The 24,280-nt window shown below is 56.7% G+C and overlaps 2 protein-coding genes across 7 annotated transcripts in view; one reads left to right on the top strand and one right to left on the bottom strand.

Annotated features, from left to right (window-relative positions):
- Window positions 1-5,279: 5,279 nt before the first annotated feature.
- On the top strand, window positions 5,280-15,286 carry NDE1 (nudE neurodevelopment protein 1). 4 transcript variants are annotated; one of them, XM_015890574.3, is made up of 10 exons: window positions 5,280-5,504; window positions 7,714-7,825; window positions 8,866-9,019; window positions 11,036-11,184; window positions 11,373-11,509; window positions 11,858-12,037; window positions 12,486-12,577; window positions 12,739-12,875; window positions 13,377-13,456; window positions 13,898-15,286. In XM_015890574.3, the coding sequence occupies exons 2-10, from the start codon at window positions 7,740-7,742 to the stop codon at window positions 13,918-13,920; spliced, it is 1,038 nt and encodes a 345-aa protein (XP_015746060.2). In that variant the 5' UTR covers window positions 5,280-5,504; window positions 7,714-7,739; the 3' UTR covers window positions 13,921-15,286. The 4 variants fall into 4 exon arrangements, with proteins under 4 accessions (XP_015746060.2, XP_025031213.2, XP_015746059.2 ...); XM_025175445.2 differs by lacking the exon at window positions 13,377-13,456 and having other exon boundaries at window positions 5,295-5,504; window positions 13,898-15,284; XM_015890573.3 differs by lacking the exon at window positions 5,280-5,504 and having other exon boundaries at window positions 7,694-7,825.
- A 218-nt stretch (window positions 15,287-15,504) lies between these two features.
- Window positions 15,505-24,280, bottom strand: part of MYH11 (myosin heavy chain 11) — a 38,577-nt gene continuing 29,801 nt past the window's right edge. For 2 of the 3 annotated variants that reach the window (XM_088147883.1, XM_088147884.1), the window contains 15 exons: window positions 24,084-24,228; window positions 23,776-23,982; window positions 23,105-23,209; window positions 22,869-23,021; window positions 22,206-22,454; window positions 21,704-21,916; window positions 21,006-21,218; window positions 20,642-20,803; window positions 20,293-20,421; window positions 19,724-19,812; window positions 19,380-19,503; window positions 19,089-19,297; window positions 18,433-18,541; window positions 18,068-18,240; window positions 15,505-16,138 (listed from right to left, as the gene is read on the bottom strand). In XM_088147883.1, coding sequence (XP_088004009.1) covers window positions 15,991-16,138; window positions 18,068-18,240; window positions 18,433-18,541; window positions 19,089-19,297; window positions 19,380-19,503; window positions 19,724-19,812; window positions 20,293-20,421; window positions 20,642-20,803; window positions 21,006-21,218; window positions 21,704-21,916; window positions 22,206-22,454; window positions 22,869-23,021; window positions 23,105-23,209; window positions 23,776-23,982; window positions 24,084-24,228 — 2,428 coding nt within the window. In that variant the 3' untranslated portion in view covers window positions 15,505-15,990. Of the gene's footprint in view, window positions 16,139-17,649; window positions 17,683-18,067; window positions 18,241-18,432; window positions 18,542-19,088; window positions 19,298-19,379; window positions 19,504-19,723; window positions 19,813-20,292; window positions 20,422-20,641; window positions 20,804-21,005; window positions 21,219-21,703; window positions 21,917-22,205; window positions 22,455-22,868; window positions 23,022-23,104; window positions 23,210-23,775; window positions 23,983-24,083; window positions 24,229-24,280 lie in introns of all 3 variants that reach the window. The other variant, XM_088147885.1, reaches the window with a different exon arrangement.

The raw sequence follows: 24,280 nt of genomic DNA, 5'->3' as shown, positions 1-24,280 counted from the left end.
CTTATTTAATGGACTTCCTTAGAGAATGTGCCCCCAGTTCCAATGCATTTCTCAGAGAATAAGACCACTAAACGCAGCCAGCTGAAGGCCGCAATCACAGTTATGCTGCAGAGAGCTTGTTCAGGGGACCGGCAGCCAATGGGCGGCCCCCTCCCATCATCTCCCAGGGATCTGGAGCTGGTGGCTTCCTCACTGTCCTGCAGCCGTGCATTCCAAGTGGGGGATGGTTTCTGCAACAGCTAAAGGAGAAAAGAGTTTTTTCATAAAAATAGGGGGGGTCTCAGTGGCGGCGGCGGCGGCGAAATAGTCTCCGGATGGCATTTACAGGTAATAGCCCTCCTGCCTCTCCTCACTTTCTCTTGGAGGGGCCCAGCAGAGCAACAAAACAGAATAGAAGATGCTGGCAGGAGCACCCCATAACCCTCTGCTGCTTTTAGTAAGGGGGGAAGCAGGTCCAGGGAGTCCTTTCCGCCCCCCAGGGGGGCTTCCCACAACTAGGAAGAGAGCAGCCCTCCCTGTTCTGCTTCTCAACCTTCCTTGGGCAAAAGGCTGGTTTTCCTGCATTCACTCCCCCCTTCTCTCTCTCTGACACACACACACACACAGAGTTTCTTTCCAGAAAAAGCCCTTGCCTTGCACTTGTCACTATCTTGGATTCTAATAAGCCCTCTTTTGGAAATCACATCAGAAACTGATTAGGCTGAGATAAAAGATGGGAGAATGAAAGCAGCTGGTTCCTTTTTTTTCCTGGAAGGAGGCTGCAGCTACTGCAAACGCTGCTGCTTCCTGAAATCTGCAGGACTTCCAAGCAACTACTGGATTTCCTGCCACTTTTAAGCCAGGAATCTTGGCTTCCACAGCCCCTTGGGCAAACCATGGACTGGTGCATGCATCTTTTCACTCCCCTGTTCATGTGAGAGTCTTTACGTGATGTCCAAGTCCGGGATTATTATTGTCAAGTGTGTTCAAGTCAGCTTTAACATCGGTTTTGTTGCTGGTTTATATGTCTTTGTCTCCCCCCTCTGATGTCCCTGGCTCGTTCTCACCTTTTAGGTTAAAAAGCCTGTGGACAGGCAGGATTGCGACAGGTCATGTTTCCAGGCTGGGAAAATCAGCACCTGTTGAATGTCTGACTAGCGTACAAACCCAGCCTGTTTGACTCACAGCAAGGCAGGAACATTCAAAGGGTCAGGATGCTTTAGGGAGAGTTTTGCAACACAGCCTGCCATGGACATTTTCCATTTTCCTTTTTCAAAAAGGAATGCTGTCTTTTCTTGTGGGGGGCGGCTTCAGAAGAAATCTCTTGACTTTTAGGGTGCTGCGCTTACCAGCATCAAAGTCAGTTCTGTTTCCTGAAGCTGGTTTCTGATCCTCCAGAAAGACTGAAACTGTGGTTTCTGTCTTCTTTTCTGAAAAGGTTGATTTCAGGGAAACTGAACCACACAGAGATGAAAGTGTAAAATACGAGCTCGTCTGCAGACCAGCCCGGCGGCTTCTGAATTCCATGGAACTCCCACTCGCTCGGTGGAGACAGAGAGGAACCGGCACTCGCTCTGGTCATGTTTTCCTAGGAAAGGGGTTTGGAGTCCTCCTGATGCAAATCTCATTCACAGGAAGCAGCCTAGTCCCTCTTAGGTCACGGCCCCAACAAGGGGTCGCGCCCAAGGCAGGGCTGGGGGTGGGTGCAGGTGGTGGGCATCACAGTCTTGCACATCCAGCCGTGCCAGGAGAGGGGAAGGGTCACCCTGGGGGCTCCTGGATGTGGCCTTGGAGACTCAAGCCTGAGGGAATCCCTTGAGAGACCTTTTGGATTAAAGGGGGGCCAGGGGGTCATCTGCCTATCCACAAGCCCAAGAAGTGCCCAGGCCACAGTTGCCTTGCAGAGGATAGACTGCTCCTGACCACGGGGCTCCTCTGTGCGAGCTCCTCTGTGCGAGCACAATTGAGTGGCATTGATAAACCCACCCATATGGCTGTGTGAGGGGGCTTTCTCCTCCCCCGAGGCCCAGCTGCAAGGCTGTGGTCCTTGCAGGGTGACGCGAGTGAAAGAAAAGGGGTTTCAAAAGAAGAAACAAGCAGGGAGCCCTTGGACGACCCTTTTCAGCCACCAGCCGCGGAAAACCTTTATGACCATTCACAGCCTGCTTGGTCACAACCTGTACAGTCACACACGGCAGCTGGAAGCAGCTGTCGGGAGAGGTTCAAACCCCCTCCCCCCTCCCACATCTATGAGGGTTTGCTGCAGAGAAGGAAATGGGGAAGCAGGCAATTTAACTTCATTTGCTTATTTGTGGGTCTGCTTCTGAGGAAGAGCTGTTTTATACATCACAGGAGACAGAACTTCCCACAGCAGCAACTGCACAAATATTACTCAGCTTCCAGAGAAACTCAGTGGGTCAGAAAAGGAGACTGCGCAGCTGGCTGCTGCCCTCTGCCGGGCGAAGCTTCTGCGGTGGCCGCGAGGGCTGCGCCTTTCTGCGCACAGCAGGAGATTGGCCCTGGTCGCTGCCGGCTTCTCTTCCTTGAGAAATGCACACCCTTGGCGAGAAGTGCCAGGCCCAGGGCTGTCTGCGCAGCGGCTCCTCTCTTATCTTCCTGCCCTTGTTCTCCAGCCAGCTCAGGGTCACGATTAATGGCCTGGCACCTTCCGTGTATCAACCTGCCACATTTCAAAGACTGGTGCCTTCATCCTCCGGAGGTGCCAGTGTCTCGCCACGCCAAACTTTCCCTCCTTGAGGCTGATGGTCTGGTCTCAGAGATGCCAGCGAGCAGGGCAAGGCAGTCTGCCCATGGTCAGAAGACCCCCTTTTTTCCCTGGCTGCCCACCATTGAAAGCAGCCCCGTTCTCAAAGGCTCAGCTCCTGCTAGTTTCTTGCACGCCAAGAGAGTGGTCTGGAGCTTCCCCCCACTCTTTTCCTTTTGCCCATGTTGAACCTACAGAGCTTGAGAGCTGTGGGGCCAACAGGCTGGGATGAAGCTGGTGGGGCAAAACACCATTCCTCTGCCTGAGCTCCCCCAAAACAGCTTCTCCCCAGCCCAGCAACCCTGAAGATTCCTGGATGGATTTGTGCAAACAGAGCAGCCTTTCTTGGGAGGGAGGGGGGGCTTTCCCTTGGCTGATCAGAACCTGGGAAACACTGAGCCCTTCATCCTGCCCCCCCAACTCTCCTCATCCTTTATCAGGTTGGCTCAGGGCTCCCTCCCATCTCGCACTGCCAAAGGACCAGAAGGGGGGCTGGACAGTGGGGCTACTCAGTTCCCCCATCCTGCAGCAGCCTTCACTGCCACCAAAGACAAGGCTGGATTCTGCTCTGGCATGGGAAGGACTCGCTGCAAAACCACCCGCCTGGAGTGGTGGGCACAGAACCCGCACAAGGTGACCTGATTTCTCTCTGTTGGGGTTGGATTCCCTCAAAAGACTTTCTGGGGCAAAGAAGGAAAGGAAGTGGGTGGCTGTGGTAGGAACACCCTTTGCATGAACAAATCAGCTGTTAAAGGTTTTAAGATAATTAGATTTCAGGAAGAAATGTGAACTCATTAGACCTTAATGAGATGAAACATGCATTTAAATCTTGACTGCAACGCCCACGGGAGGCTAAAATTAGAGAACCGGCTTTTCTGTCTCCCTCCACACAGGCTGGGAAACTCAACATCAGTTTCACATGTGCGGATGCCTTCGCTGACCTCTTTCTGTGCTGCAGCTCAGAGACCCATTGCCAAAAAGTGCTGTCTGCACACGGGGCTTCTCTTTCTCCCCACATCCCATGCCGGGTGGAGAACGTTGGCCTGACCTTCACGTCTCCCCTTCACAGTGGTGGGGGAGCAGCCTTGGGTACTCAGTGTGTGGGTCGTGGGTGCTCTCACAAAACAGCTGCCAGCGGGGAGGTCAGCTGGCAGACTGGAGAGTTGCTGGTCCTACCGCCCTCCAATTTTTATTTTTTTTTTCTGGGACAGGCAGGCACATCTTCTGAACTGACCTAGGAAAACTATTCTGAATGGGAACAGCAGTTTGGGAGAGGCCAGGGTCCAGCCCCCTCCCCCCGCCTTCCTTCAGGGCTCTTTTGCGGTTTGACTGGTGAACGGGGCAGGGAGGTTGGAGGGAGGCGTTTCATTCTGGCCAACAGGAAGCACCACAGTTAATTGTGAGGTTATTAGGATCCTGATTTACAAGGAAGGAAAGACACATGAATTAGCACACAGTCTTAATAGGGAGCTGGAATTTGGGACGATGAAACTGCATGGCACCTCCCCCCTCCATCCTCACCAGAAGAGGCTGACGGGAAACATCAGGAAGTCATCAAGCCACTGTTGCTCTTCTGCACCGGCACATCGGGGTGCATGAGGAATGCCAGAGGACAGGCCCAGGGAGCCTTCGGTCTAAATCTTGACCCAAGAGAAACAGCAGCAGAAGGAGGAGGTGGTGGTGGTGATGATGGAGAAGAATGGGAGTGAGAGGCCAGAATCAGCACGGGCTCTGTTACAATAGAGCAGCTTTGGCCTGTTTGAGTTCCCGTGCCCCCACGTTCTGGACTGCAGCTCCCATCATGCTGGGCCCTTAGTGCGCTGCCTGGAGTCGTAAACAAAAGTTCTAGCGGGGCACAGGATGGGAAAGGCTGCAGTGGGTCTTAGGAACGAGGCAGGTTCGGAAGGATGGTCTGTCTCCTGGCACGCTGACCGGTTTAAGAGAGGCAGGGAGGGGCCTGCTCAGCAGCCCCGCGGCCCGGGCAGGAAAAGGGCTCCCGACTCTGCCATCTGGTCCGACCGGCTGCTTGACCGGCGAGCCCAAATGACAGGGCCGGGCCGTCAATTAGTCCGGGAGGTTCCCACTCCGAGCCAGCCATCCGCGTGGGTTGGACACCTCCGGCAGGAAAGAGAGGCCGGCCACACCTGGCCACACCCGCTTGACTTGCACAGCTGCCGCCTTCAGCGCGGAGCTGAATGAGGAGAGCGGAGAACCGGGGAGGGAAACGGGGGCGCCTTCGCCGGGGCCACAGACTGCCGGCGGTTCCTTCTCTCTCGCAGAGAGGAGGCTGATCCAGGACGAGCTGGACCCTGGGTTGCTCAGGCGAGTCGCGCGGGTCCTCGGGGCACCTTGGAACCCTAACCCTAAAAACTCCCAAAACCTGGTCGTGGGAATGGCGGCCACCGTACTGGCTGGGGATGCTGGGAGTCGGGGTCCAACGGGCGGGAGGGCACTCGGGGGTTGCTTGGGTTTCCGGGAGGGAGGTGCTACTGTTGCTGTCTGTCCCGGCAGCCCTCCCGCCCCGCTCCGGGCGCCCGGGCGCGCGCGCTCTCCCCCTTTGAGAAAAAGGGGAGCGAGAGCCGGGAAAGATACAAAAGTTTCAACGTTCCATCGGCCCGCGCCGATTGGAGGAGCCCGGCGGAGTCGCGTGACTCGGCAGCCAATGGGAGGCCGCGCAGAGGCTGCCTGTGCTGATTCGGACGGGCCGAGAGTTGCCAGTTGAGCGGGGCGGCGGCGGCGGCTCCTCCTGGCTGCGGGAAGGGTGAGTGGGGGCTGGTGGTTTTCCTTAGAGAGAAGAGAAACGGGGGTGGCTGGGTGGGTGGGTCGGTGGGAGCTTCGAGGCAGGAGGCGGCTAGACCCGAGCGAGCCAGCCGCCCCTCGCCTGCGATGAGGAGGGTCTCCCGGCCGGCGTTCCCGTTGCTCCCAGGGTGGGTTTGGGGGGCCAGAAAGGGTCTTCCACCTCTCCTGCGCTGCCCTTCCCCGCAGGGGAGCTCCCCTTTGCCCTCTACCCCTGACTGGTAACTCCGGAGTAATAACTGTGTCGTGAGCGCGGTGGGGAAGGGATCTGACTCCAGCCGCAGAAAAGGGGGCTCTGCTGGGGGCACCACGGACCCCTGTCTGGATCCAGCAGATCCCTCCATCCTCTTTGGGAGCTCTTTGCAACTTAACTTCCGTGGGCCAGTGTGAAGCAGTTGGCCGAAGCTCTTCCGCTGGTGGCATCGGCCCCTTCCGCTGGGGGCCCTCGCGGCAAATGGCTGGTAGCCGTTGGGGAGGGAGACGAAAGAGGGGGGTGCCCCCCCTTGGCTCCAGACCCAGAGCCAAGCTGTTCTGGCTCCTGGGGCATCTTACTGTTTCTAGGGACAGTTTCGGACACGAAGGGCCAATCCTGCCGGAGGCCTTGGGCAGAAACCCCTGGATATCCCCCTCAGAGCCGCACAGGCCACCCATCCTCCTGTTTGGTGGGAAAGGCAGCCCGTGGGACCATCCCCGCCCCCGGCAGCTCCTCTCCTGCCGTTAAAAGTAGCAGAGAAAGGGCTGCAGTAAGTAAAACATTCTGTTTTACTTCTGAATAATATTTTGGAGCAAAATCTGCAGAGGTGCAAGTTGCAAATGGCTTATCTTTAAATTCATCCATGCACAATGTAAAAATAAATCCAAAGAAACTGTTAAGTTATTCTACGTTTTAAAATCCACACGGTGAACATTTGATGGAAGGAACAGCGCATGCCTCATCCCAGCCTGCAGAGGATGCAGCCCCAGCTCGGAGTTTAGCATGGCCTGAAGGAGACCCCCCAGGATTCCCCCTTGGTGGAAGAAAGGCGGAGAGAGAGCTGTTGAAACCTCAACCGTCCTGGTGGTTCTTCCTTCCAGCCTAGCCTGGGTGCCCAGGAGGGAGCAACGGTCCAGCTCCAGGGTGCCCTCTGAGCCTCCGGGCATAACGGCTTGGCTGGCAAAACAGCCCCGGCGATCGACTGGCCTCTCAGGGCAGATGCCATCTGCGCCCTCTGGCCTCGCCTGGCTTGGTCTGTTCGGCTTCCAGCCCGGCCGGGGTCGCGCCCAGCTCAGCTCTCTCTCGCAGGCTCTTTCTATGGCGTAGTTGCTGCCCTGGAGCAGGTGGGCCTTCTGCCCCCTCCCTTTCGCCACAGCAGCTCGGAACCCAGAGAAGATGAAGTAGCAGCCGCAGATTTATTAAAGGCACCTCCTAATTTAGCAAGACTAAGAGCTCTCTTCTCAGGCCAACACCCAGTCCCAAATGCTTTCTTTTTTTCAAAGTCCCACTACGATTTGCTTTCTATTAAGTGCCTTTATTTTCTTTAAAAACCAAACCTTTACTTAAAACAATTCAGAAACTAATAAGATCTTTTTTAAGGCAACAATTCAGAAACTAATAAGATCTTTTTTCAGTGGCAAGAAACAACGCGAGGGAAAAGTCCAATTCAGTGTAATTTGTGCACGTCTTTCAGGGCAGCCCCACCAAAAAGTGCCGGGCTAGAAATTCCGTCTGCTGCTAATTCACAGAATTATGAGGCTGTTCCTGCCTGGCATCTTCAGAGCTTCGGGGTGTCCAGGTGTTGGTTGGGGTTGGAGTTTGCAAGTTGCTGCCTACCCTTTTAAAGAAATGGGTGCACGTTTGTAGGCCTTGTGATGCTGGGTGTCACTTGGAGATGGCGAGAGGTCTGCGGCTTCTTTCATCCTCTGGGAAGGGCAGGATTCCTCCCTTTTGTCCAGCTGCTACACCAAAAGAGCTTGTTCTTGGCCTCTTCCTCCCTACCCCAGGAGGAAAGCAGGTCTCCGGAGTGTGTGCAAAGTTCCACGTGCTGCTTTGGCGTCTAGAACTTTCAGCTGCAGAGCTGGGAAGCAGATTGTCCTGGGTGGCTTATTTAAATCTGAAACTTGGTTCTGTGAAATACGTGACGGGCTTAGCAACAGGCCTGCTCTCAACAGTATTCTCTCCTCTCCCTCACTGACAGAAGAATAATGCCCGGCGGCTTCTACAATGAACAACCCTGAAAGAAGACCGTTCGACTCAGCAGAAGAAGAAAAGATCTACTGGAAAGAGCTCTCGGCCAAATATAAGCAGTGGTAAAGTTCCCTCTGCGACTTCTCTTGGTTCCCGAGCAGCGGCATTTCCGAGCGTTCGGCGGGTGTGGGAGGCCAGAATGCCAGCGCAGGGGCAAGGGAGCTTTTTCCCAGAAGTGGTGCCCGGTGAAGAGGTAGCTGAGAGGGTGGGGACGCACGAAAGCCATTGATTCGGCCACAGAATGCCCTCGAACCCTCCGCCTCCCCCTCCTGGCCCGCCAGAGGTGCCTCTGGAAACCGGGCACGCTTCTGGAACAGCCCTGGCATGGCGTGACAAAGTCCAGAGGCAGACCGGGGGGCGCACAGCACGTCAGTTGGAGCGAAAAGAGACACGACCTTCTGGGGTCATAAGATGTAGGAGGGCTGTCCTCCGTCTCTTAAAAACAGCAAACGCTAAATTTTGAGGGGAAGGAAGACGGGAATTGAGTGTCATACTGTGCCCTCGTTCCACCATTTCAAAGAAGCGTTTAAAATGTATAGAGCAGGAATGTTTTTGAGCTTTTGATCCTATTTAATGTTTTGTTTCAGGGTGTCGTTCGGCTTGTGTGCATTTTCCCAGAATCCCGTCCGACTGAGCCCGATATGTGTGGTTTTAGACTGTTAATAAAAGCTTAGGAAGGTTCTGCTAACCCAGTAAACAATATCTTCAAAGCAGAGCAACTTAGCTTTTATTTTAGTCATTGGCATGATCTGGTAGTTTAAAAATTGAAGAGCTTGTATGTTGCAATGATCCTTGTTTGGGCTGATGGCTGAGGTAATAAAGCCTAAAGGCACTAGAACTGTCTCTATGCCTAGAACAGAGAAAAAAGGATCTCTTTCTCCCCAGGAATCTCGTCTTTTCCTCCCTCCCCTCTTATAATAAGGGATCTGAAAGTTGAACCCTGAGCCACGGTTTGCAGGGGGGGCTGTGGCCCCATTTTCTCCCCAGCACAGCCTTCTCCTTCGCATAGCAACCTGCCCAGTTCCTTGGCTACGCGCCCCTTCCCGACGGGGCCAGCCGTGAGACTGGAACGACCCGGGTCCTGCACTGCTTTGCCCTCCAGCGCGGAGAACGCCCAGGAGGAGCTGCGCGAGTTCCAGGAAGGGAGCCGGGAGTACGAAGCTGAGCTGGAGATGCAGCTGCAACAGCTGGAGTCCCGAAACCGGGAACTGCTGTCGGAGAACAGCCGGCTGCAAATGGAAGTGGAGTCGGTCAAGGTGAGGAAGCGGGTCGGGGGGCCTCCTGCCCACGAGGACGCCAGAGCCCCGTGGCAGCCGAGGAGGGCGGCCAGCGAGGCGGGCTGGGGGTGTGGGAGGCCCTGGATGGCGGCTGTGCGTTTGCAGCTGGAGCCGATCTGAGGTGCAGGCAACGCTTCAGTCCTGCAGGGGCCGTCCTGGTCATTTGGGGGCATCTTTTTGCGGTCCTGAGTTGAGATCGGACAGAGGAAGGGCGGGAGCGGAGCATTCAGAGGGGGAGAGTAGCTAAGCGCGCGGGCAGGTGGAAGAGTGGCTGCAGGGCTGCCTGGCAAGGGTGCCCATTCTAAAACATTCTTTGGCCTGGGCAAGGCAGAGGTCAAATTTGCACGCGTGGCTTGTTGTCTGTGTTTTAGTTTTCAGTCGGGTAGCGTGAAAGGATGTTTGTAGGATTGGTAGTATGTTTGGATTGGCAGGCTCTGCTCATCATCATTTATGCCCTAGTCACCTTCAGATTGGACTACTGTAATGCGCTCTACGTGGCACTGCCCTTGAAGGGTATCCGGAAGCTTCAACTGGTACTGAATGCAGCAGCGCGGGCAGTTATGTGTGCCCCTAGAACAGCACACATCACACCTCTGCTCCGTGAGCTGCACTGGCTGCCAGTTTGCTTCTGGGTCCAATTCAAGGTGCTGGTTTTGACCTTTAAAGCCCTTCATGCCATGGGGCCAGGTTATTTGAGGGACCACCTCCCCCCAGTTGCATCTGCCTGTCCCATCAGGTCTGGCAGAGAAGGCCTGCTGCGGGTACCAACTGCCAGGGAGGTAGATTTGGTGGGTCCCAGGTGATGGGCATTCTCTGCTGTGGTGCCCGCTTTATCCAACATTCTCCCCCCCCCCACAAAATCAGGTTAACTCCATCCCTCTTGACGTTCTGGAAGTCCCTCAAGACCTGGTTATGGCGCCAGGGCTGGGGGTCCCAGGGACCAGAGACATGTTCAGATGGCTCCGCTATTAAGGTGGATGTATTCACTCTCTCTTTGCCTGGGTTCTGTATGGTTTGTTTCTAATAATATTTACTTTTTAATACTGATTTTTATACATGCGTTGTTTTTATCCAATTGTTGTACACCATGCAGTCCCCTGGACAGGAGTTTGCAAACGGAGGCAGCGTTGGTACTGGAAGGGTCTCCGGCCTGGCCGCCTTTCTCTAGGCTGGAGTCCCGATCGCTTCTAAATGCCCATCTAGTTGGAGTGGACTCTGTCCATCTCAAGATGTTGGCTGAGCTTTGCCAGGGAGAAATCAGCCGCATCTGGGGCTGGTGGAAGAAAGGGGAGCAGGCCAGGCCAGGCGAGGCTCGGCCAATGGGCAAGAGAAGGGGAAAGGAAGGGGGAGCAGAGCCCTGGGAGCCTCAGGATCTGACCCTAAAGCACGTTGGGCCCTGTTTTTTAACGCCTCGATCCCACAGTCCGTAGCTGATGAAGAAGCTCTCTGACGAGGAGAGCCACCTTCTGACAATCGGCTCATTCATCCGTGCACCCCCCACAGCGGTGCTGGGACAGAAGCCCATTGATGCTGCACCAGCTGCCAGGTGGCTGTGCTGGCGGGGAGCGCTGGGCGGGCGGCAGAGAGAGAGCCCAGCCAAGGTCAGGGGTCCACCTCTCAAGGGGAGCATTTACATTCAGAGCCCAAATCCGGGCTGGAGGCAAGGGCCAGTGAGCATGCGTCCTCTCCCCACTCCTGTGGCTGTGCCAGGTCAGCCTGGCTGGTGGCACCCAGGGATGTCCAAGAAACCCCAGAGGGGGGCTCGGCGTTTCCCACCCTCTCGGAGGGCCCGATTGGGCCTTAAGGTCTCCTGCCAGCTCAGTTAGGACCTGGCACAGGGATTTTAGCTGTATGAGCCCAGCTGGGGGGGCAGAAAGGCAAGGCATGGCAGGACACCCAAGGGTTGGCGTAAGCAAAGGCCCTCTGGCCCAGGGCACCCAGTGTACACGACAGAACTGTGCAAGTCGTGTTGTGCTGTCGGCTTGTTTGGGTTAGGAGAAGATCACGAGCCAACATGCCGAAGGGCACCGGCAGGTCTCGGCCTTGGAGGAGGAGCTGGCCCAGGCAAGAGCCGCCCGGGATCGGCTGCAGAAGTACATCCGAGAGCTGGAGCAGTGCAACGACGACCTGGAACGAGCCAAGAGGTGCCAGCGGGTGGGCTGGGCGCGTGGGGCCGGGGTGGTAGCCTTCCGGTCTGGGTTGGCTGCTTCTGGGGGCTCAGAAGGGCCTAGAGCCCCCCTGTGGGTCCCCTGGGGCTGCGGGGCTCAGCTTCCTCCGTGCGGGGCTCCCCCGGCTCCGTTCCTGGCTCAAGCCCTGCCTGGGCTTCTTGTAGAGCCACCATCATGTCCCTGGAGGACTTTGAGCAGCGGCTGAACCAGGCCATCGAGCGGAACGCCTTCCTCGAGAGTGAGCTGGACGAGAAAGAGAACCTCTTGGAGTCGGTGCAGCGGCTGAAGGACGAAGCCAGAGGTGAGCGGCTCTTCACAAAGCGGTCTGGCGCTTTTCTATCCTCCTCTGTGGCCAAAAGCCCTTGGTTCGTTTAAATGATGCTCTAGGGTCGCAGGGCAAAAGGCACGACACTAAAGGGGAAATGATGGGGAGGGAAGAGGAGTCAAGGCCCTGTTAACGCGAGTGGCCAGAAGGGCAGGTTGGAACCAGGCTGATGGAGAGACCTTTTCCTCTTCCTCCCAAGTCTGCTGGGCACTGCTCCCTTTGGGGCACTTTGAGGGTGCCTACCTTTTAGCTGGGCCGAGCCCAGGCCCAGAGGGGGCAGGACGGGCAGGGTCATCTCACCGTTGAGCTGCTTCGCCCTCCTAGATTTGCGCCAAGAGCTGGCCGTGCAGCAGAAGCAGGAGAAGCCGAAGGCTGCAGCAGAGGGCTCTCCGGGAGCTGGCCGGACGGACATGGCTGTGCAAGCCGCCTTCTCTGGACCATCGACCCCCGCGGTCCCCCGAGGGCCGAGCGTTGGATTTAGTACCCCAGGAGCCTTCAGAAGAGGTGAAAGGGTCATTTCACGCCCGCCCCCCCCATGCTTTCAGCCAGAGCACTCACCCAGTAGAGGTCTGTGAAGCAACAGCGCCCCCTGGTGAGGAAGGTGAAGAAGTGGCTGTGCATCACGCCTGGGTGTGCCTGAAGGTGGCTGAAATCACTAATGGCCTGGAACTGAGTCAGGATAGAAAAAGCCAAAGCCCTGTTACCAAGTCAGTTCAGGAAGCTCTTAAGATGCTTTAAGACATGCCCTGAGATTTCTTCTGGCCTCAGAATTGGCTTTCAAATGCAAAAACCAGAAGGTTCACCCAGAGAGCTTCTGGCACCTTCGTGCCCTGCCCTGCAGTTTTGAGGACTAATTCCTGCAAATTTAGAAAGAGAGCTAAACACGCTTTCTTCTCCTTATGTAGTACACACAGTGTCTGCTTTGTAAGTAACGCATCTTTTTTTAAAAAAGGTTTTGAGGAGGGCTGCAGTGCAACCCCGCTTACACCAGCGGCACGGATATCGGCGCTGAACATAGTGGGAGACCTCCTTCGGAAAGTTGGGGTGAGTCGTCAGGACGGGGCTCTTAGGTGGAAGGAGCGGCAGCACAAGGAGGGAAAGGCCGGAGGGCTGGGATTGAACTTTCAGCGCCAATCCAGCGGTGGGGCCAGTGCTTGATTTCCCCTGCAGCTGCCTGCTGAGTTAGCCTCTGTCTTTGCTCGTAGGCGCTGGAGTCTAAGCTGGCCTCCTGCCGAAACTTTGTGTATGACCAGGCTCCGTACCGAAGCCCCGCGCCCCCACCTCCCTGTTGGGGCAGGGATGCGTTCGAGAGGCGGCTGAGCGGCCCCCACATTTCCCAGGGGTGAGTCTACAGGAACCCCTTGTCCCCGGAGAGGGGAGAACTGCAGAAACCTCGGTGTTGGTCCAGGTAGTCCCTCCCGGCCAATGTTGCTTTAAAGGCGGTGAGCAGTGAGATGTGGCGTTATGCCTCCGTCCCCAGAAAGGATTCCAAGGAGGCTCCGTGGGCCTTCCCCAACTCGGGGTCCTCTGGAGGGGCTAGAATCCCCAAACCACACCTTGCGAGCCCCAAGGGGGATCTGCCAGTTCACGAAAGCATGGGCATTCCTGGTGCCATCGGAGAGGCTGGCCTTGTTGAGCGCGGAACATGCCCCAGTGATGACCGGAGCGAAGGGCTGTTTGCTTGCTCGCTCCTGGGGCCAGGAGAAAAGGACCAACCTCCTGTGAAGCCGGGTTGGCGCGTCCGTGGAACGTTTTCGCTCACAAGGTTAGCGGACCCACCCGCGTCACCCCACGGCTTTTGTCCAGGTTGAGTAAAAGCCTCCCGCGTTCTTTTTATTTAAAGCCTTTGCCCCTTTGCTCAAATGCATCACCCCTGGCTGCTTATTCCCACCGGAGAAGAGCCCTGCTGGATTGGGCCCCAAGGTCAGTCTGGCTGGCATCTTCAGGGCTTGGGGGAAGCCCCAGAGTTGGGCAAGGAGGCATCCCCACAGCACTGCTGCGAGGAGAACGGGGAGGGGAAAGAGCACATGGACACCGCCCTCGGCAACCTGGGGCCCTCCAGATTCCCAGCTGGCTGGAAACTGGCACTGGCCCTGCCCGCCCATCCGGAGGGAGCCAGGTTGGCCTAATGCGAAATGGGGAAAGGACGGCAGATGGGGCTGAAGGATGAAGCCCGGGAGCCGCAAGAGAGAAACCGCCCTCCAGTTCCTCGCCAGGGACTGGCCCTTTTTACGCAGGCAGTGAAGGAGACCCCCTTCTCCTTTGCCTGGTGGGACCCTGGCGGTCTCTCGCTTGTCTCTGCCCCCCGTCGAAGCGTTCATCCCTCGGACGTTCCTAGGCTGATGACCCCCTTCTGATTCGCAGGCTGGCCAAACAGCTGGACCTAGGGAGGCAGCCATCCAACCTTGCCGGGCCAGCGGGCCTTCCCGCACCGAGGGTAGCCCAGATGCTTTTCTGAGGGACATTGGGCCAGCCCGTTTCTCTGGCAGCTGGTATCGGGATCCCGAGGCCGTCTTGGCCGTTCACCTGCGGCAGAGGGGAGAGGAGCGAGGAAAGCTGGCTGTGTGCAGAGGAAGAGCGAGGCTGCCTCGGGTCCCTCCGGGCTCCCCTTTGCCTCTCAGTGCAGCGCCGGGCACAGACTCGCTTGGAAGCTTCCCCAAAGACCTGGAGCGACGCTGAAGCGAAGCCAACAGCTGCAGACCCCCTCGGCATTGGAGCCCCTCTCCCCGGCCCCAGACCCAGACCCAAGGCAGGCCAGGAGAAGGCCCAGAATCCTGCGCCAGCTTCAGGTGGGATCCAGCCTGTGGGCTGCGGCTGCTGCCCGACCCAGCCAGTGGCGGAAGGGCCACATCAAGAACCTCGCAGGGGAGCCGGGCACGGGTTTCCCTAGTGGGCCGAGCCTGTCCTCCCGCAGCCGGGAGGCCCTTTGCAGGGAGAGGACAGCATCTCCTGCCCCGGTGCCTTCCACCTGCGCCCGTCTCCTGCCGGGCCTCCCCGCCGAGGCCCTTGCTCCTGAAGAGGGGCGGGCGGCCTTCCGGAAAAGCCCTGCCGTGGGGATGCTTCGTCAGAGGCAGGGACCCCGGCATTCCTGGCTCCCCATGGCGAGCACGGAGTTTGGGGTCTCTCAAGCTCCAGCTGCTCTCGTGGTCGGCTGGGAGGAGCGTTTGCGCCGCCTTCTCCCAAGTGCCAGTTTAACCCCTGGAAACGCTTCCACAGGGTGGGGGCGGCTTCTCTGGCAGAAGCGGTTTGGGTGTTAGCAGAGCAATGCGAGGGTTTAGCCAGACTTTGCGTCAGCTGCTGAGAGCTGTGGCCATATAACTTCGCTAAATAAACAAAGCACAGGCTGGCATGCTCAAGAAGTTCGGGACAGCAACTCCCCTCATCCTCAGCCAACATGGCCTTGGGGTGATGGACACTGTAGTCCACCACATCTGGAGAAATGGAAGTCTGCCATAAAAGGGCCCCCACGCCCTGGCTCTGGTGCCTTGATCCTATCCATTTCCCCATTTAAACTGGTGCATTTTAATAACCTGAGATGCCTTTAGGAAGGCAGGCTTATAAAACGTCTGCGTAATCCCAGGGGCATTATTTGTGTCGAGGGTCCTATTTCAACTTGGAACTTTGTTTGGGGAAGGGGAGGGGGCCAGGGTTTCGGGGGTGAGGTCCCCTTTCATGCACCGGGCAGGGGACATGGGCCCTGCTGAGTTATTAAACTGGTTTGTCACCCAAAACTGCTGTACCTCCATTTCCGGTCTTTACTTTTTTCCTTGGCTCAACGTTCAGTAGAACCGAAGCAGAAATTTGGCAGCAAGGAAATACCCCTGAATCTTGCCATGAAAGCAGGCTGCCTCTACCTAGGTTTCAAAATGCAGTAGGTTTCTAGTCCTCTGCGTGACGAGAGAAACACTTGAGAGTTGTGCGTATGTACTCCGGCGCACTTTGCTGCACACATCATGCTCGTGTTCCTCCGATCAATTTTAACAACCTTTATTAATGTGTGTGTATGTTAAGCACAAAGGTCATCGGAAGTAGTAAGTCGAGTTATCATTTTGTCCCCCCCCCCGCCCTCCAAAGCAGTGACTCGGGACGGCCCCTGGATTTTGGCAAACTCCGGAGGTCGGGGTGGTGCCTTCTTCGGGGGGAAAGTCTCTAACTCTGGGAAGTAACGGGGGCGCGAAAGAGCTCTGGGCAAGGTTTCCTCTCCCGGGACATGGAGCGCTTCCAGGGGGTGGCCCAGGTCCCATGGGCGTCTCCCTCTGAAAGGCGGTCGCTCTGGACTAAGATACACCTCGGCAGCTAAGGGTGTCTGTGCCTACACTGGAGTAAAAGGTGGCTGTGCTCAGGGCAAACGTGGCTTTGGGACGGACAAAGCAGCCTAGAGTGCTACAAGTACCCCCCCTTTTTTTCCTTTTTTCGTTTTCTCGTGCAGCAGTCGGGTGAGCGCGCGTGGGGCTTGGCTAGTCGCTGGACTTGGTTCCGTTGAAATTTCCGTCCCGGGTGTCTCCTTCCTCCTCGGAGCCTTCGGCGGCGTTTTCAATCACCCGCCTGCCGCCGCCGCCGCCCGACCGGCGCGGTGGGGCAAAGGACGCCGGCTCATTCCCGCGCCTGCAGGTGGGAAAAAGGGTGGATAATCCTTCTGAGGAGGGGAGATGCCTGTGTGTTAGTCCAGGCGTGCTGCTGAGGCCTGCGTCCAAAATCCCTCTGGGTGAGGAGAAGGTGCCAGCCTCTGCCTTCTCCGCGCAGAGGGGAAAGGTACTTCCAGGGATGTCTGAGGAAAAGGGGGCTCGGAGTCGCCGACGCCGATGCTCTGCCCAAGAGCTGCCTGCAGACGTGGACCTTTCTCCCCCGGCCAGTCTAACCTTTCCGCCCTCTACGCCATCACCGAATCTCGCGGCAGAGAGTCCCAGGAGTTCGCAGCCCATTGCCAGGTGGACGACCAGGTGCAGCTCTCTCTGGCCCTTCTCTCCCTACATTCTCCCACCAAGCTGTACTTAGCCTTTTTTTCCTAAACTAAGAAAGGGCCAAATGTTTTCCTCGCATCAGAGATCAAATGTAATGCATGGAATAGAACAATGTGAGCAGAATTCTAGCCGCCCCGGTCCTGCGCAGAAACCGAAAAGGCCAGCTGAAAAGGTGTGCAAAATGCAGCTGCAGGCTTTGGGCTTTGCACACGCGCACGCACACACACACCCTGGATGGCAGCAGCAAAGCTGAGTGGCGGTGGAGGGGAATCCCTGCAAAGGAGAATCTACAAATATTACAGAACGCAAGTCACTCAACCAATCCAGAGAGTTATTTCACCAGCTGTGGGTGAGGCATGAATTCCCAGGTCAATATGGGAGAACAGCCATGGTCGCAGCGGGAGGTGGCTTGCAGGGCTAGTTCAGCACTTTGTGATGTGCAGAGAGAGAGAGAGAGAGAGAGAGAGAGAGAGCGCATTTTCAGCACAGCAGCACCCCCGCCCAGCTACCCGCCATGCGCAGGTTCTAAGCCGGTGCATTTCTCCCCAAAGGGAGCCGGTTCCTAGGCGTGCTTTTGCATCACAAAGCAGCAATAGGGCACTGCGTGCCCATGATGGTGGCATACCTGGCAGCGCTGTGGGGCAGCTGCCTCAAGTATTAGGGCTGGTCATGCTTCAAAAGCAATGGGAGGAAACGCTTTGGGCCTCAGCCCTGCTCCGTTGGCCATGAAAGCAGCCGGGTTTTTCCTCAAGGCTCCTCCGTGGGCCAGAGGGACAAGGCAGCCGCTGCTTTGAGATCCGCGCTAACGAGCTGACTCCTTGAAGCTGGACCTCCTCGTGTGAGGTCCAGAGCCCTTTGAACCCACTCTTGGCCCGCGCCACAGCGTGGTTGGAAGAGGCGGGGCAGGAGGGGTGCGTTGCAGAAGCAGAATTATTTCGTGAGCGACTAGAATATAAATGTGCAGGAGCATAGGATCGAGAGGAAAGGAGCGTGAAGAGTCATGAAGCAAAATCTGTAATATTTGTCTCTCAAAGCAAGCCCTCGAGACCCCCAGCCTTCGCAGTTTGCAGGAGTCTCACATGGGTCTCTCTGGGACCTAAAGGGACGCTGCGTTTTCGCAATCACAAGCAGGCTGCAACACTGAAGGCATGGTACCTGCTCAGTCACTGCGGAGGCTCTGGGTTCCCTCTGAAAGAGAGAAGCGTCCCACGACGTTAGCCTACCACTATGTCTGCACCCGTGGCAAGCGCTCAATGTGGCTGCGGTTGCGTGGCGGTAGAGGGCTCCCCAGGCTCAGGGCTGCCCAGGTCGGAGGGAAGAGGCCCCAGAGGAGAAAGCTGCCAGCCTATGCTCGGGTCCTGCTCAGTACTGACTGACCAACTCGCTGCCAGGCGGGTCTCCCCAGCACCCTCCTGAGGGATACCGCCAGCCCCCCCCGCCCCCACTGCTCCTGTGGCTTTTTGCGATTCCTTTTCGGTTGGGTTGGAGTGGCAAAGGCCTCTCCAAGGGGCGGAACGGGGGGCCCCGCCTGTCGAAAGCAAGCGAGGGGCTGGGGGCGCAAAGGGGCCCTCACCTGAGCTTGCTCTTCAGGGCCACCATCTCCCGCCCCAGGGCCTCGTTGCTCTCCGAGGCCTCGTCCAGTTCCCGCTGCAGCTTCCTGCGGCTGGCGTTGATGCGCTGCGACTCCTCCTCGGCCTCTTCCAGCTGCCGCTTCAGCTGCTTCACGCGGGCGCTGCCCTTGTCTGCCTGGAGGGGGATGCCGGCAGGGCTTCAGAGCCAGCCCGGGCGCTTCTGGCGGGGGATGACGGGAGCAGAGCTCCCGCCTCTGGAGAGCGCCAGCTCAGCCACGGCGCCCGCGATTCCCTCGCCTGAATGGCTGGTGCCGCTGCCCGCCTGTGAATTCCTCCCAAGACCCCCTTGGCACTTCTGGGCACGCACCTGGTCCTTGTACTGCTCGGCCTGCTTCCTCTCATCCTCCACCTGCAGCAAAACCTCCTTGAGCTTCTTGTCCTTCTGGCGCAGCGCCTTGGCCGCCGTCTGCTTTTCTCTGCAGGGGGGCAGAAAGGCAGCAAAGAGGTCAAAGGCACTAGTCCACATGAAGTTCTCCAGGTCTGGAAAGCAACAGCCCAGCAAAATCTGAAGGCAGGAGGGGGATCAAGAGGCAGAGTTTTGAGGGAGGGGTTGTTCCCGTGGTTCCCCACCGTTAAACTGACGGGCCGGCGGGTTCCTTTTGGTGGGAACAGCCTGGGCCTTGCGAATGGCGTCCGGGGTCGTGGAGAAAAAATGGACGTGTTTCTAAAAACCTTTCCGGGCGTTCCTCAGATTGTTTCAAAGCGGGGTGTTTATACTTCCGCAAAAAAGGTTTTTATTGATTCAGCGCCGAATGCGAAGTCACAAGGGCCTTGAGAAAAGTTAACCGGCATTTTCCAGGCCTGCGGTGGCATTTCAGAAATCCACCTGGACGGGTTCCCAAGGCCAGGCCTAGAGGCCCGGTGCACGCGCTTGTGCAAAACAGCCGGACACACACATGCACGCCCAGGTTTGCTGCAGACACCCAACGCAGCACAGCCCGCTGCCCGCTGGACTTCGGGTACCTGGATTCCTGCTCCAGTTGCTCTTCCAGCTGGCTGATTTTGGCTTCCAGAGCCGTGATGGTGGCCTTGAACTTGGACTTGACGGCCCCCTCCATCTCCTGCAGCTTGGACTTCAGCTCCTTGTTCTGCCGCTCCAGCTGCTGGCGGGCGCTCTCGTTCTTCTGGGCCGTGGTGCGCTCCGACGCCAGCTCGTTGGTCAGCTGCTCCGACTGAAGCCAAGGGAGGGGAAAGGGGGCTGGGCAAGCCGCTTCCTCGCAGCCCCCGGCCCAAGCCTCCAGGGAGGGGGCTTACCTGCTGCACCGCCTTGCGGAAGCGGTCGCTCATGGCCTCCATGCTGCCCTGCTCCTCCTCCAGCTCCTCCTCCAGCTGGGAGATCCGGGCCTCCAAGCGGCGCTTCTCGTCCTGCAGGCTGGTCCTGGGGGGGGAGTTGCAACGGGCTACCTATGCTTGGCAGCCATGAAGGCTCCCCACCCAGAAGCCCCAGAGCCATCCGGGGGGCCGCCAGGCCGGGCCCTCCGGTCCTGGCCAGGACCGAGCTCTCCGGCTAGGCTGAGGGTCTCCCAAGACCAGCCGTTTCAGCCCCACCGACCTCTCGGGGTGAGGCAACGCACCCACGGGCAGTCAGGCCCCCTTACCTCCCCGAGGCAGAACTCGCCAATTCTTCCGCCAGGTCCTCCTTCTCCTGCTCGGCTTGCTTCCGAGCTCGCTCTGCAGCCGCCAAATCCTGCCAAGGGAGAGGCTCCGTGAACAGGCTGAGCCGCCTCCCGGGAACTGGACGCAGCCCCTGTGCAGATGAGGCCTGGCAAGCAGGGCCCTCCAGGGGCCCGGGACCGCCACTCCCAGATTCAGGGAGCTGCACTCCAACTCTTCCGGAGGGGACTCAAGGTGCTAGAATTCCCCCAGCTTGGGCAGCGGTGATGTTTTAAATGGTTGCTTAGCTAGATTTCTGTCCTGCTTTTCTCCTGGAGTCCAAGGTGGCCTGCGTGGCACCCCCTCCTCAACATTCCTCCCAAGAGCCCCCTGGGAGGGAGGGTGGCCAGAGTTACTTCCATGGCTGAGGGCGGACTTGGGTCCTCTACTCCGACCCCTTCACTGCTCCTCTACTCACCCACGTTCTGGGGACAGGAGCCGTGCAGTGGATGTCCTGGGTGCTCCTGGCAGACCCAAACCCCCTTCTCGGTTTCTAAGCCTCCCTCCAGCTCACCTCTTGAAGCTGCATCAGCTCAGCCTCCAGGTTCTTTGCTTTCTTCTCATTCTCCCGGGCTGTGGCAAAGACCTCTTCCCGGGCGGCCCGAGCATCGTCTAGCTCCCGCTGGAAGTCCTTCATCTGGGCCTGGGGGGGCGGGTTCAAAGCAGCAGAGGGTCACCCGTCAGCTTAGGCCTGACTCCTGTCCCTCCCTGACTCAAGGGATGTACGGCTTGAGTAAGATGCTCTTCCCTCAGATGGTCCCACCCTCCAGTACCAGTTGGGGAGCATGAAGGTTGTCGTCCAATGCATCTGGAGGGCACCCCCAGAGGGCTGCTCTAGAAGGGCACAGGGCGGGTCTCCTAACCTGTAGTTTCCGTAGCTGCTTGATGGCTTCTTCGCGGCCCTTGTTGGCAGAGTCCACCTGCCCTTCCAGGTCCTTGAGGTCCACCTCCAACTTCTTCTTGGCAGCCGCCGCCAAGCCTCGTTGCTTGCGCTCATCTTCCAGTTCCACTTCCAGCTCGTGGAGCTAGTGAACAGGAAGGAGACCACGGGGACTGATTCCGGGCAGCATGGCACTCGCAGCTGCGCAAGCTATCAAAACCCACCGGTGTTCACGCTTCTAATTCTCATAGCTCTCTATGAAGGAGGCCCGTGTAGGTGTGAACTGATTAGGAAGGGAGGGCCAGTTTCCTTCTGCATGCCAGGAGGGGAAATGGGAGCTCCTGTACCTGCTTCTGCAACTGCCGGCGTTTCTCTTCGTTTTGCTCGTCCCGGGTTTGCAAGTCTCTCTCGAACTGCCCCTTCAGAGCTTGCATGTTGACCTCCAGCCTCAGCTTGGCATCTTCGGTTGCCTGCAGCTCATCTTCCAGCTCCTCCAGCTGCGTCTTCATCTCTTCCATCTGCTGCTCCAGGGCCCGTTTGGACTTCTCCAGGTCATGGACCTTCCAGAGAGAAGAGAGAGAGAGAGAGAAGAAGAAGATTAGAAACAAGGCAGCAGAAACAGAAGCTGAAATCTCTAGAAAAGGGACGTCGATCCTCCCCCTCCCCCCATTGATCCTATAGCCTTTTCTTGTATCGGCCTTTTCTACCTGGGGCTCTCCAGGTGTGGACCCTCCATGCCGACTGGAAGCTGAGGTCCACCACATCAGGAAGGGCCCAGAGAAAGGAAGCTGGTCTGCCTCATCCCTTTACTAGCCTTCCGTCCTGCACGCCCCCACCCCTTTGAGGAGCTTATCTTGGCAGAACAGCGGGAGAGAAATACAACGAGCAAATGGAATCTCAAAAGGGGACCGCAGCATTTTTTTAAAAATATAGACTATTACCTGGGGGAAAAATAATGGTAGAAATCAGCAGTTTACTTTATTCATTTCTTCTAAGGACACTACTACCTTCTGAGGAGGACCCAGTTGCATTTCAGGAGACTTACATTCTTGCCAACATCATCCTTGGAGCTCACGAGGTCTTCCATCTCTGCTCTTAGCAATTTGTTGGTTCTCTCCAGTTCCTCCTTGGCTTCCAAGGCCTCCTCCAGAGCCCGGGCCAGGGAAAGCGCCTTGGTCTCCTTTTCTCTGGCTTCAGCCTCTGCTCGGTCTCTTTCCTCAGCGTATTTGGAAGAGATGTTCTTCTCCTCAGCAAGCATCTACGAAGGCAGAGGAGGGGTTGGGGGGTCACTCTAAGGACAGCCACGGGGTCAAGCTTGGTGAGCATCTCCATCTATCCTTTCTTATCTGCCTACAACATTCAGGTGACTGGGTAGAATATCAACATTACTACAACTGCTTTGATGGATTTACTGAATTAATTTACAAAAACCTGTAATTAATCATCAGATGTATTAATTTAGTGGAACTTACATTAATGAATGCATCAACTAAATTTGCACTAGACCCTAGCTTGATGCTAGATAATTCAAAGAGTTAAATTCCTGCCTGGTCAAATTTCTTCTGCTTCTTCTCCAGGTTAGAAACCATCTGACGTTGGTTATCTAAGTCAACCACGAGGTCATCCAGCTCTTGCTGAAGCCGGTTCTTGGTTTTTTCCAGTTTGTCGTATGAAGCAGCTTTTTCCTCAAACTGTTGGGTGAGGCCCTCTATTTCCTTCTGGAGCTTCTTCTTGCCTTCCTCCATGCTTTCAATGGTGCCAAGGTACTCTTGAATCTTCCTCTTAGAGTCAGAGAGCTGCAGGTGGGATTCGGAGAAACACAGCCATGAGGACAGCTTAAGTCTGTCCACCAGAGGAACCCCCATCTCTAAAGGCAGGCAGTGGGATGCTCTACCATTCCTAGGCATGTTGCATCCCACCCCCCTCTTACAACAGATGCAACAAAACGCAATGGGACGATCCAACCTTTCGGAATATTTCAGGAGCACTAACGTCCATTCGATCAGAGCAGAATGCTCCAAATTTACAGCGAGATAGCATGACATAAAGAAGACTTAACCCACCACTCCTAATGTTGAGTTTGTAACCTTGCTTGGGTGTAGTGTTGGGTTCAATTACCACTTGCTGTGGGTGCAAAACAGGCATAAAAACCAACCAACCTTGCAGGAGTTGCGCAAGGATAAACACAACTAGATCACAACTATTCATACCTGTATATTTAATGTTGAAATCTGCCTCTCCAGATTCTGCTTTGCTTCCACCTCTTCCTCCAGCTGTTCCTGCAGGCCATTCTTCTCATCCTCCATTTGCCGAAGCTTGGTGGACAGGTTGAGTTTCTGCCGAGTTTCTTCCTGCAGCAGCTCCTGGACAGTTGAACACCCTTGGTGAGCTTCTTTCCAAAGGCCTATCTCAATCTTCTTGGAATTGAAGCCATGAAGTCACCTACCTGAGTGTCTTGCAGCTGAGAGCTCAGAGTCACGACATCCTTGGTCAGCTTGATGGTCTTGCCCTCTGCTTCGTTCAGTAGAACCGTCATGTTTTCACCCTCCGCCTAGAAAAGGGGAACAGCATTGGGGTCTGGTTGATCTACCTTGCGCTTAATTTCCAGCAGTGATATCCTGTGTTTCTAGGAAATAGCAACTAAAAAGATGATGGCTAAGAATAAGGTAAAATAGCCACCAAAAACGAAAGAGTAGCAGCAGACAGATCTAACTTTATTGCTGGGGCTGGAGAGGCCTGTGGAAGCAGACCACCTTTGTGGAGCTCTATCACCCGAGCACTGTGTTCACCTGTTGTGCACCCACAGTGAAGGTGCGCCAAGGAGCCCCAGCTGCACTAAAGAAGCAGCACAAACAGGACGGGAGGAGCAAAGAGGAAGGGTTCACTAGCGTTGCACAGGGCCTTGGCTGAACAGGACTCACTCACGAGTAAACCTTGTGGAAGGGGAGAGCATTGGTACAGCACCAATAGAACCCCGGCTCTGCTTTCTGCCAACCATGGGCAAGAAAGACCTCAGCAGCCCGCCTGGGGTCCAGGGCCACTGCCGCAGACGTCTCTCCTGGATGGTGGTTTTCTTTGTTAAAAGAAAGGGGGGAAGGACACCCCCTTCTGCGTCACCTGCAGTTTATGGACTTTCTCATTGAGCTCCGTCCGGATTCGCTCCCCATCAGCAAACTTGGCCTGCAGTTCCTGCAGCTGCGCCTCCAGCTTCTTCTTCTTGTACTCCACTTCCTGCTTGGCCTGGTTGAGCGACCGGATCTCGTTGCTCAGGTCAGCATTGCCCTTCTCCAGCGTCTGCTTGGTCTTGTCCAGGTTGGCTTTGGCCTGAAAGCATCACGGGCGTTCAGCCGGGCAGGACTCCGGTCTCCACCGGCCAAGGCCCTCCCGGCCAAGGCCCTCTTCCCCGTCCGTCCATCCGCGATTACCCGCTTAAACTGCTCCAGCTGCTCTGCCAGCTCTTCCACAGCCTGGGTGTGCTTCTGGCGCATCTCCTGAACCTGGGCTTCGTGGGCTCGCGTCTCTTCCTCCAGCGCCCGCTTCAGGACCGTCACCTCCTGCTCCCTCTTCGCTCTGAGCCACCAACAGAAAGGGCGATGAGACCGGGGTGCATACCAAGGCACCT

Source organism: Python bivittatus, unplaced genomic scaffold, assembly GCF_059951505.1.
Source record: "Python bivittatus isolate LINGU-HERP-01145 unplaced genomic scaffold, Pbiv_v1 ctg000560_np1212, whole genome shotgun sequence".
Lineage (NCBI taxonomy): Eukaryota > Metazoa > Chordata > Lepidosauria > Squamata > Pythonidae > Python > Python bivittatus.
Note: the sequence above shows the minus strand (reverse complement) of the source record. Positions and strands in the feature narration are given on the sequence as shown.

Bases quoted from the DNA above. Each gene is read 5' to 3' on its own strand.
- NDE1 (XM_015890574.3), top strand. From the start codon at position 7,740: ATGAACAACCCTGAAAGAAGACCGTTCGACTCAGCAGAAGAAGAAAAG. The intron at 11,185-11,372 runs GTGCCAGCGGGT...GGCTTCTTGTAG, and splicing joins GACCTGGAACGAGCCAAGAG to AGCCACCATCATGTCCCTGG. The intron at 12,038-12,485 runs GTGAAAGGGTCA...TTTTTAAAAAAG, and splicing joins CCCAGGAGCCTTCAGAAGAG to GTTTTGAGGAGGGCTGCAGT.